At 39.8% G+C, this 11,903-nt stretch overlaps 1 protein-coding gene across 1 annotated transcript; it reads right to left on the bottom strand.

Annotated features, from left to right (window-relative positions):
• Positions 1 to 146: 146 nt before the first annotated feature.
• LOC142107398 (derriere protein-like) lies at positions 147 to 3,243 on the bottom strand. The gene is made up of 2 exons (XM_075190822.1): positions 2,801 to 3,243; positions 147 to 1,765 (listed from the first exon to the last, which is right to left on the bottom strand). The coding sequence occupies exons 1-2, from the start codon at positions 3,048 to 3,050 to the stop codon at positions 954 to 956; spliced, it is 1,062 nt and encodes a 353-aa protein (XP_075046923.1). The 5' UTR covers positions 3,051 to 3,243; the 3' UTR covers positions 147 to 953.
• Positions 3,244 to 11,903: the final 8,660 nt, after the last annotated feature.

Genomic DNA, 11,903 nt, shown 5'->3' with positions numbered 1-11,903 from the left:
TCAACTAAAAAAAAAAAAAAAAAATGATTAAAAAAGCTTGGTATATTTTTGATGTGCCATTTGTGATAAACTAGAGTTTTTAAAATTAAGTTGTATAGCTTCCAATTCTGGTGAGAGATAGATACAGACATATAATGCATCAAGACTTGATTAAAAAAAAATACTTTATTTAAATCATGTCACAAATACAGTTTTGGAAGTTTACTGTGTAAGCTAACCTATTAGTACAGATCATTTGGTAGAAGCATGTAATTTGCTAAATAATATGCATAAGTCAACAAACTATTCCCAAAGTTCCATTAAAGCTAATTTCTTAGTGCTACATAGAATAGGTAGAGGGTGGGGGGGAATAAAACAGATTTGTTCAGTGCAAATGTAGCAGCAAGGCATTATAAATCCACTAAGTGATAATGTGTCTTTGTGATCATGTGTCAAGAACAAGGCTCCAGTTTCATCAAAATGGAAAACTGGCAGAATGCCACTTCGCCTTTTTAAATTGCGCTAAATGCAGTATATAATATAATAAGTCAAGGTTCAAAGTCACTTATCAAGTTGTCTTCCTTTTTATATGCTTGTTATTTGAATATTGAAATGGAAAATCCTGTATGATGAGAATTCCAGCCTCCACTTACCACCTTCCCTTTTGAACATAATGACAAGAAGGAAGGAGTCCTGGAGCTTATCCATTAATAAGCTATGCATAACGTGAAGGGTTTCTAAACTTGTATGGTTCTCAATCCTCTGAATGTTCATTCCTTGTATAATGTCTGCTCCAATATTATAACACCTTTTGTGGTTAACGTGAAGTCCTCTCTTTCTCTCATCACAGCAGGCGTATTGGGCTATCTGGGAATGGCATAAACCACTCCTAATTAATAGAACACACCTGTCAAAACATTTGGCTTTTGAGAAGGAGCATTTGGCTTGTAAGAGTTACAATGGGTAAGACCTTCTCATTTGCAGCCACATTCATCCACTACCATGTCCTCATAATGTCTTAGCACGACATTGTCATTGTTGTCATAATACAGCATAGAGATGGGAGAGAGCTTGGTGGGAGCACAACATGGCAGCGGTGTAATTTCCGGCTCAATGGAATGCACCAGTGTCTGTAACACAGCATGGTTGGTGCCCTTGAGCATCTCGGTCAGTGGGTAGGGGCATTCTCCATGGCAGTAGTTGGCCATGTAGCCACGGGGTGCAATAACCCAGTTCTGCCATCCCACATCCTTGAAGTCAATATATAGTCTCCTCTTGCTGCAAATATTGCTGGGTGTTGGCAGCGAAGACTCTGCACTTCTTTTGGTTCGAGAGGCTTTGCAACTGGTTGGGTCAAGAGAAACTGTGAGGAAAGAAGTATGGATGAAAAAATCTATTTGCTCACAGGATGATGAGAAATGATTGGTCCTGCTAGTATCGACATCAGCTAATATTTCCAGAACCAGTCCCATATTGTTTTCTGCTTTGGCCCAATCCTGGGCCACTTTGGTCAGGTTGAAATAAAGAGACTTGTGAAGGAGACGGAATGATTGTGCAAACAAAAGTTTCCTGTTCATTGAGTGATCTCGCATTCCCTTTAAAGACATATGCAGAGGGTGGTACAACTGAAGCTGGAACACATGCCCTTGGTAGGTGTTGTGCTTGAACTTGATTTCCAGTTGGCCAAGGGTCACCTCCTCTTTCTTCTCCACCACAGAAAGATCGAAGAAGAGATATTTCCTAAAGCATAGAGATCCATGGGGAATTTCACTGGACATCAAAGGACCTATATGAAAAAAACAAACAAACAGAAGAACAATGATTACTGATGGTTATAAAATTATTTAATAGATGCATGCTACATTATCAGTGCAATATAGAGTTAAGGTATAGCTTATTTTCCATTGTTTGCTCATGTAGAATATCGTTGTTGTGCTTGTTATCTTCAATAAAAAGCGCCATACCAGTGGGCTTAGTAGGGGAGATATTATTCATCCAACATTCAATACGATAAAGATAACATTTATAATAAAAACAACTATAGGACTTTAAAATTTCACACCGCTGTGAAGTTGGGCCATAAGTATGACTTCAGTAAAGTGTTCAATCACCCTTATTCCAATTTCATACAATATATACAACTATGGGGAAATTATGTATATATCTTTTTTTGATGTTTGATCTTTTACTTGTGTCTGCCAAACCAGAAATCTATGAATGTATATTAGTTATGTCAACATATTGGTTATTTACATTGAAATTAATTTTATAATATCTCCCTATTATAAGGTCTTAAAGGGTTGTAAAAATATGATCTAAAAACACATTACAAATAAAACATGTTCCAGCAGACCAAAGTGTGTATTGTGTTTTTGTACTTCTGAACAGCAGAATGTATTAAATTATACACATAATAGTTAAGTATTGGGACATTTTGTACACTAATGTCCAAGAAAGTAAATCAGACACACTGTTTTGAATGGTTTTAACCTACAATTACCAACATACTTTAGGAAACTAGTCTATCCTTTGACTCATAATTAGTTGGAAAGACATCAGTCACCATAAATTACATAAGGAAATACATGATTCTAGGATCTCAAAATAGTATATGAATTGTATCACTGCAAAGCAATAAACACTCCTTTAGTAATAAAGTGCAGCTTTCAGACCAAATAAACAAAAATGCAGAAGAAAAAGGTAAACAATGTATGTACTGTAAATTACTAATGTTGTACTAGATAATTTCCCCATCATGTAAAGGTTAAAAATTAAAAAAGTACTGAAATGAATATACTATTTTCCCCACATCTGTACTCACCTTGATCTTTGTAGGATCTGACAATGTTTCCAGGTACCTGAAAGCCCTCCATCCTGCATGGATTTTCTGAGTTGATGCCCTGTTCAAAAATTTTCCAAAGGGCCTTTGGTACAGGACCTGGAGCAACAGGTCGGGGTCTTCCATTTAATCCCAAGGCCTTGAGAAGCATCCTCTCCTGAAAAGGGAGCTCAGAGCAGTCAGCCAGCAAAAAGAGGGCTAGAATGGTGATGAATAGCACAGATGTGTTCATGGTGCTCCCTCTCAATGGTCTGATTTTTACTGTGAATCTCACCCCTAAATACCATTAGAAACCTCCAGAGTGTGAAATTTGTCAGCTTTCTGGAGTCGGTAGGGAGGTGTTAAAAGGTAATCATCCTGTCTTCACCTTTTTGAATGTAAATAATCACATTCCAAGGGTCAATTACGAATTCTCAAACCAAGAAAATAGATGTAATAGGATATAAGAGTAGATCTATATGTGTATACTTTTTGTACAATGTTCTTATAATTATTATTAATATATATAACCTAAGCGGAGTTAAGGCCATTTGATATATATAATTATATGTGTGTGTGTTCTCATTTCTATGCTAGATAATTACTATATTTTTTTGCATACCAAATGACATAAGCTTTGAGGTTCCTGCTGCATTTCTGCTTTATTCCACTGTATATAGATACTGAGATTAGTAATAAAAATGCAAATGGAAACCAGCTTCAATAAAGTAAAAGTTTGTATATAAAATACTTTACTTCTCAAACATAGCAATTAAACATACATTGAAATAATGGTGTGACATGATTCTCTTTAAATATTTAATCCTGTACCTCAACTGATTCAGTAGATTGGTATACAGATCAAAGAGCTTGCAATCTAATGTGAGAAGAATCTAGCAACATCTATGTCCAAATGGACATCTGGTCTTGCAGTTTCATGTGAAACTTGTCCGAAAGCATACAGTGTGTTAGGAAGTTGCAGTCTAACAGCATATTTTGGTATACTCCTAATGCAGTAATATACACCATTATTCTATAACAGTTTCTATAATCTAGTAACATGGCATCATTATTTGTATTGCTTTCTTGTCCTTGCTTCCTTTTAAAACATTTAAACAATAAATTATTGAACCGATTTAGCAGTACATCTTTCACACACTGATACAAACAAATAGAAATATCTGATGACTGTTGAAAAAACAGATTTGTCTGCAATTTGGCAACTCAACTCTCCTTATGTGGCCTACTTTACAAACTACTATATTGCAACCTTTTACATAGAGACAAATAAGGCAGTACACACATAACGTAGTATCGCATACACTACCTCTAGATGTGCAACAGTGGTAGGAGATAGCTGGTACCCACCATCCAGATAAGAATTACAGAATAAGCTTTATGAATTATGAAAATAAGGCTATTTCTTAACCATCAGTAGAGGCAGAAGCTCAGGCAAAGATCCCTCTTTGTGGTTTCCATGGTAGGAAAGGTTTGTTTGCCATGTAAATGTCAAACTCACAAAGAATACATTTAAAGAAAATATGAAAATATTGCTTTCAAAATCATGTCCTAGTCTCAGTTCAGTATGGGAGAACTGCTTCCTAATTGTTTTATTTGCAGTTGTAAAGTAATTTTAGTTATTACTTATTACTAAGTAAATCAAGAGAGCTCCCAGGTTATAATATTTTTTATTAGAAATTGCACAGTGATCATGGCAACCAAGAATTCTATACATTAAAGGTAATTGATGAATATACACAATTGTGACACTTTTCAAACCAGACATGTCAAACCCACGGTCAGGGTAGTTATCAGACGCCCTCCTCTCCTTCTCCCTTCGCACTGAATGTTGGGCGTGACGTCAGGAGAAGGGAGCAAAAGCAGCATGAAGGGCGCAGTGTGAAACAGGGGAGACAGGTGATGGGGAGCAAAAGCAGCATGAAGGGCGCAGTGTGAAATGGGAGACAGGTGATGGGGAGCAAAAGCAGCATGGAGGACACAGTGTGAAATGGGAGACAGGTGAACGAGAGCAAAAAATTGTGCATTTAGGAAAGGAATTCCCACTTTTCACCTCTTAAAATTACCTAATTTTCACACATCCATGAAGAGATTGGAGATAAGTGCTGAGGGGGAAGTAGCTGCAGATTCGCCTTTAGGGGGTACTGTCCAAGTTATTGCCCACCCATGCCCATGTGGGTACCACTGGCATCTTTTTATTTTATAGGTCCTGGTAAAATAAAGATCAAGTCATATTTATAACTGGTGTACAGGGACTGGTTGGGCTGGGGGGCAGGGGGCCCTGGCAACCTGCATTTCTTTGCCTTTAAAATAGGCTGCTGAGTCAAGTCTTGGCCCCTGGGCTATAATTTGCCAGCCCCCCCCCCCCACCCTGCCTTCCCCTGCTGGGGTATTTCCCACTACCAGCACTCATGGCTAAATAAATGTATTTTTGTATGTGTTTTATTTACATTTTTCCCCAGAGCACTACAGGAACTAAGTGCTGCATGCCTAAACTCATAATGATGGCCTGGGCATGCTGGGACCTGTAGTGCACCATGGGCAAAATGGTTAATTTAATCTAATTCATTTAAATATTAACCCACACCCTCTGCTCCAGGGTTTGGGAATTGCCCTAATTCTTTTCAGCATGGGGCTGGTTGAAACTAAGAGGGGCACATTTTTTTAGTGGGTCTGATGCCCATAGGCCATCCAAAACCATGCTGACTGGCCTAAGGCTGGTTTGGCATCAGCAGGAGGACCCCATGATATGATTTTCCTTACCATAGCCTAGTGCTGGTTCTGGCAAATTCTACGTTTTTGTCCCACCGATTTTGTCAGTTCCAGTCTAGGCTGGCAGCACTAGGGCTGGTTAGAATTTTTGAGAGTATCCGTGGCCATTGCATATGATACACTTATAACGTATCATACTCTTTTAACGTAGGAGCGTAATTAAGCGTATCTGATGAAAATGTACACATTTTGCGTACCATTACGAGTCGTGTGTATCTTAAGATGTGTGCGGCTCTGAATACTGTGTAAACTATTTACGATAAGTACATTGCAATTTGCGTCCAACTCTACATAAGGCCCAGGGTGCTCTATCATTTTAATGGGTTGCCTTTTACAACAACTAAGCACACTTTATTTGAGAAACTGCATTTTTATGCACAAACATATCACTGTAGTAAAAAATTCAATGTAGACAACACAGGAAATGAAGATAATCTTGAGTCCCCTTAGTCTTGTGCTTTAAAGCATAAATTAAGCTCCAAGAGCAGTACGGGCAACTAGGTATTGGGCACAGCAGACAAATAGCTGCATTTGCACTAAATATTGCATGTCCACATTTCTGCAGCATTGTAAATCACTCTCACAATCTGTATTATTTATCCATTTGGGGTCTCTGATCTATTTCAATGTAGTGATTATATTTCAGTAGTACAACATATATTATATAAGCAGAACATATTTTTCCCAACATAGAATTAGGCTGTGTTTTTATGAACAAAGAGGCCTTGTCTATACATATTTTTCTCATTTGTGTCTTTCTATTGTTGTTGAGATTTTACTGTTTTATGAACTTTAAGAAAACAGAATAAAATGTTGAAACTGTGTTAGAACCAAATATGTGTTCAAATATATGTTGATAGGATTAGCAGTTGTTATAAGGGGAATTTGATAAAGAGAAAAAGATGTGTTAATTTGCTTGTTAAATATGTTAATTAATTCCCCAATTGTTTCTTTGTCAACCAGCTGTTACTATGTCACTTACATTGATACTGAGCTTTCTGAGACTTGGCCACTATGGAGTTGAGTTTCACACTAGATAAGAGACACCCTGAATTGTAAGAGGTGACAGGACACCAACCTCCTGCTAAGACTACCAAGTCACTCATACATGGCTTAACAGCTTGTTGACCTATATGTGAAACTAACACCTATGATTGGCTTGGACAAACAAAAACAGCTCTTCTCTCAAATAGTTTTCTTAACACCTTTTACCCAAGATTACAATATGCTTGTTTAAGCGTCAAGAAAACTGCCTTGGGGTGTACTGTACTCCCAACAATATATGCTGGTTATTCTTACATGATAGATCGTAGCTGCCAACTATCCCCAATTTCAAAGGCAAATCCCAGGTTTTACTGATTTGATCCTAGAAATGTTCAACATTGAGTTTCTGCATGTAGGATTGCTGGTATTTGGTATACTAGATGCAGTTATTACTATCCATTGTTATTCTCTGGGCTTCATATTTTAATTTTTTTTTTTAATTAGGAGCATTTAAAATACAGGTTATAATGACATTATAGCCAAGTTTAGAAAACATACCATGTTGGACATTATAGTCATAAAATGTCTACCTAGATTGTATCACATATGACATGACCCTACAAATGATTTTAATATATTGACAACAATGGTTAAAATTACATGCACTTTATGTAAACACTGTTAGGTGATTTAAAGGATCACATAGTGTGGTAACATGAGAACTACAAATGTTACAAAATAACACTAAAGTGCACCAAAAAAATTGAATTTATATCTTGTGTGGGACCTCTTGTTGCCCAAAACATTAGTGAACATTATTTTTCAACTGGTGAAAATTGGTAATAGCTGTTAAGTTATAATTACTATTTTTATTGTTCACTGGTATTATCAACAGACTCATAAAGATTTAACTTTGTAATAAAAGATATACTGTACAAAATGTAACAATATCATTGTCTGACTCTAACAGGTCCACATTCCTAAATATAGAGCACTTGGAACCTAAAGAGGAATATGATATTTTGCAAACAGAACTTAAAGCGAACCTAGAAAAATAATAACATTGAAGAAGTAAAATGACACAAGTACAGAAACTAGCAAGTGGGATTCCACTCAATAAACCAGATCAAGCTCAGAGGGTTGTTATTTTCAGGAATACATAGCCCTCAGGTAAAATACAACAAAACAAAAACGAAAAAAGCAGGAGGAGCAAAGGGAAAAGCGCTCTGTGATAACAAGACAGCTCCTGCAAAGCAATGGAAGACGTGGGAAGGAGCCACCTTTTAATTGAACACCTTCCATACAGTCAGCACTTCAGGGGTAAATGCAATACAGATACAGGGCAAATGTTGAAGAAAGCGCTAATTATATGTGCAACAAGTTTCTGAAAAGATTTTACAGTAAGAAAGTAGTACTTGGATTTAAATTTGCATTAATAAGTGGGGAACATGATAGTGATATGTTAATTAAAGCTGACATTGAACAAAAACTGAGGAAGCAAACCTACTTGACAACTTCAAGTGAATGAACCTTCCCCTGTTATAATTGCGCATCATGTAATACTATTATATAACACTTCCTACGACTGGTCAGACTTTGTCAGTTAAAGGATGTTTTACTTGTAAAGAAGTAATATATCTACTCAAGTGTCCGTCTGGATTAGTGTATGTTGGACAAATCAGTAGTAAATCAAATGTAGTTTATCTGAACACAAGAATAATACTGGAATGTATACAAGTGAAACAGAATGTGAATTTAATAAACATGATCAATTTGTAGCCAATAATTTCACTGAAGCACATAATAATGGGTCTTAATTATGCTGTCAAGTGTTAGCAGTAAGAACACCACCTAGAGGCGGAGACACATGTAGACTCAATGGCAAAACTACCATTGGTGCAGCGCACTGGGGCCCATGGAGATAATGGGGCCCTCTGCATGGGGAGCTATCGAGTTGTGGGCCCTGGTCCCCTCTGCCCCACTGCCCTGCAGCGGGTCCCACAGCTCTCTAGTTTCACCTCTGTGTAGACTACTCCATCAGAGAGAGGCGTTTCTGAATAAAGTCTCTTTTTCCACATGGCTTAAACAGACAAATAGATATCACATATTATTTAGATTGAAAGGTCAATGTAACATGTGGGTCCCTTTCATTTTCCTAGGGGCCGCACAGTACCCTTAATTTTAATATTGAAAAAAACAGCCACAAAACAACCTTGGTATCCCCTAACTCATCCCAAAATGTACCCAGGTGCCTCTGACTTACTCCAAAATTCCCCCACATGCCCTCAGACCTTCACTTGCCCCAAAATACTCCCAAAAAACCTCATGTGTACTCAGGGGCGGACTGGCCATCTGGCACTTCTGGCAAATGCCAGAAGGGCCGATGGCCAGAAGGGCCGGTCCGCATGTCCGCCGAGCAGCAGCACCCTGCGCGCTGCTCGGCGGACGGAGAGTCAGTGACTGGCGACTATGTGAGTAATCACATGGGACGGCACCACGCCACAGGCGCCGTCCCATGTGATTACTGCATAGTCGGCAGTCATTGATTCTCCGTTGGCTGACCAGCGCGCAGGGTGCTGCTGCTGCTGGATGTAAAAAGGTAAGTGTCTGTGTGTGTAAGTAATAGTGTGGCAAACAGTGGGGCTGGCAAACTGGGGCAAACAAACAAACAGTGGAGGAAAAACAGTGGGGCTAACAAACAAACAAACAGTGGGGCTAACAAACAAGCAGTGGAGGAAAAACAGTGGGGCTAACAAACAAACAGTGGGGCTAACAAACAAACAGTGGGGCTAACAAACAAACAGTGGGGCTAACAAACAAACAGTGGGGCTAACAAACAAACAAACAGTGGGGCTAACAAACAAACAAACAGTGGGGCTAACAAACAAACAGTGGGGCTAACAAACAAACAGTGGAGGAAAAACAGTGGGGCTAACAAACAAACAGTGGGGCTAACAAACAAACAGTGGGGCTAACAAACAGTGGTGCTAACAAATAAACAGTGGGGCTAACAAACAGTGGAGGAAAAACAGTGGGGCTAACAACCAGACAGTGGGGCTAACAACCAGACAGTGGGGCTAACAACCAGTGGGGCTAACAACCAGTGGGGCTAACAGTGTGGCTGTGGGGCTAATTTTGTGCATGTGTGGCCCCATGTTGCTATAGTGTACGTGCGTGTTTGGCCATGTTCATATAGTGTGCGCGAGCGCAGTATTTTAATATAATATGTGAGAGAAGGGAGGATCTTAATATAGTGTGGGAGGTAGGCTATTTAATGGTGGAGTGTAGGTGGGGGCTAATTATTTAAGGTGAGGTGAAAGAACCTTTAATTTAATGCTGGGGTGGTTTAGGGCTATCAATTGAATATGGGGCTGATTTTGGGGAGAAGGGCTATTTATTGAATGTGAATATAAATTATTTATTGTCGGGATTGGTTGTGGAAAATGGCTATATTTATTACATTTTAATGCTATTTAATTTATTGCTGGGACTGTTTGGAGGGAGGGAAATATGTCTTGAGTAAATGGGTATACTGTTAATTTTATGTTGGGGCTGGTTGGAGGGAAATTGGTCTACTTAATTAATGTGAATATTATTATTGTGGGGACTGGAGGTAGGCCTAATTATAAAACGTGAGTGCTATTGTTTTAACATTGGGGCTGGTTGGAGTTTTCTAAATCTCATGTACCCATTTTTTTTTTCAAAATAGGGCATCCAATATTCCAGGTTCGAGACAAGAATGAACTGAGCTAAAGAAACCATCTGCTACAAGTGGTGAAAGTGACCAAGACAGGTAGGAGAGAGCAGGACAGTCTGCCAACTGTCCTGAATCTGGTAGGGCAGTCCTGAATTTGGATGACTGTCTCCCTTAGTCAGGATTTGGTCCGACTGCAAGGACAGTTGGGAGGTATGTCCCGCTTCACAACGTACTGCTTGTGAAGGCAACGCTGTGTGCTTCTAACAGTAGGGCCTGTGTATTTGTCTAAAATGTAATGTATTATTATAATGTATGTATCAATGCCCCATGTTGGCCACACCCACAACACAATGAGGTCACGCCGTGTTCAGCGCCACCGCTACGCGGCGGCACATATTTTCATTCCTGCTGGAACTGAGGTGGGCCTGTGTACCTTAAATGCCAGGGCTGATTTTTAGTCCCAGTCCGGCCCTGTGTGTACTCCAAAATGTCACTGCATGCCACTCAGACCTCCCCTCAAGCCTATCACATCTCCTCACACGCCTAATAACCTAACACTGTCTAACAATTACTTACCTTTATTCTGGAGTCCGCAGAGGAAGTAGGGAGAGCATGTTGCGCAAAATACACCTTTTCCTTCTCCTTTGATGAGCTGTGGGACCTCCCTGCTTTGAACTTGAGGTCTCGTGATGCAGAAACCAGCTGCTTTATGACCTAAAGCAGAGAATAAGTCAAAGAGGGGACAGTGAGCTGGGGGCCACAGGTAAATATCACTGTGCGGCTGGCCACCTGTTGCCTTAAAGAGTATATAACCCCATGTTACTATTTGATTGCTGCACTTGAAGAATGGGAAGGAGCCCCCTTGAAACAGTATTTGTCATACCCAGGGCTTTTTTTGTGATAGAACGCTCAGAACGGCGTTCCGGCACCTTTTTTTCCATGGGTCTTCAAAGTTTAATAAACTTTTTAACATTTTTTTTTTCTCCTGCTTTCGGCTCCAGCAGCGTCGTGACATCACGACGCTGCCAGTGAGAGGAGCCTAGATCAAGCAGCGAAGCAAGAAAAGAAGCATAGAAGGGAAGTACAGACTACAGAAAGCAGGGGAGGAGACACAGAAAGAGAGGGCTACAAGAAAATGAGGGGGGCAGAAAGAGGGCTACAGAAAAATGAGGGGGGCAGAAAGAGGGCTACAGAAAAATGAGGTGGAAGAAAGGGAGGGCTACAGAAAAACGAGGGGGCAGAAAGAGAGGGCTACAGAAAAACGAGGGGGCAGAAAGACAGGGCTACAGAAAAATGAGGGGGCAGAAAGAGATGGCTACAGAAAAATTAGGGAGCAGAATGAGAGGGCTACAGAAAAACAAGGGGGACAGAGAGGGCTACAGAAAAATGAGATGGCAGAAAGAGAGGGCTACACAAAAATGAGGGAGGGCAAAAAGAGAGGGCTACAGAAAAATGAGGGGGGGGCAGAAAGAGAGGGCTACAGAAAAATGAGGGGGGGCAGAAAGAGAGGGCTACAGAAAAATGAGGGGGGGCAGAAAGAGAGGGCTACAAAAAAATGAGGGGGGCAGAAAGAGAGGGCTACACAAAAATGAGGGGGCAGAAAGAGGTGCGTTCCGGCACCTTTTTTCCATGGGT

Source organism: Mixophyes fleayi, chromosome 1, assembly GCF_038048845.1.
Source record: "Mixophyes fleayi isolate aMixFle1 chromosome 1, aMixFle1.hap1, whole genome shotgun sequence".
NCBI lineage: Eukaryota > Metazoa > Chordata > Amphibia > Anura > Limnodynastidae > Mixophyes > Mixophyes fleayi.
This window is presented reverse-complemented; position numbering and strand designations above follow the sequence as displayed.

What these genes read in the sequence shown, in the direction of transcription:
- LOC142107398 (XM_075190822.1), bottom strand. Translation starts at nt 3,050, where the DNA reads ATGAACACATCTGTGCTATTCATCACCATTCTAGCCCTCTTTTTGCTG. An exon ending in CAGATCCTACAAAGATCAAG is followed by an intron (nt 1,766 to 2,800) that starts GTGAGTACAGAT and finishes TTTTTCATATAG; the next exon opens with GTCCTTTGATGTCCAGTGAA.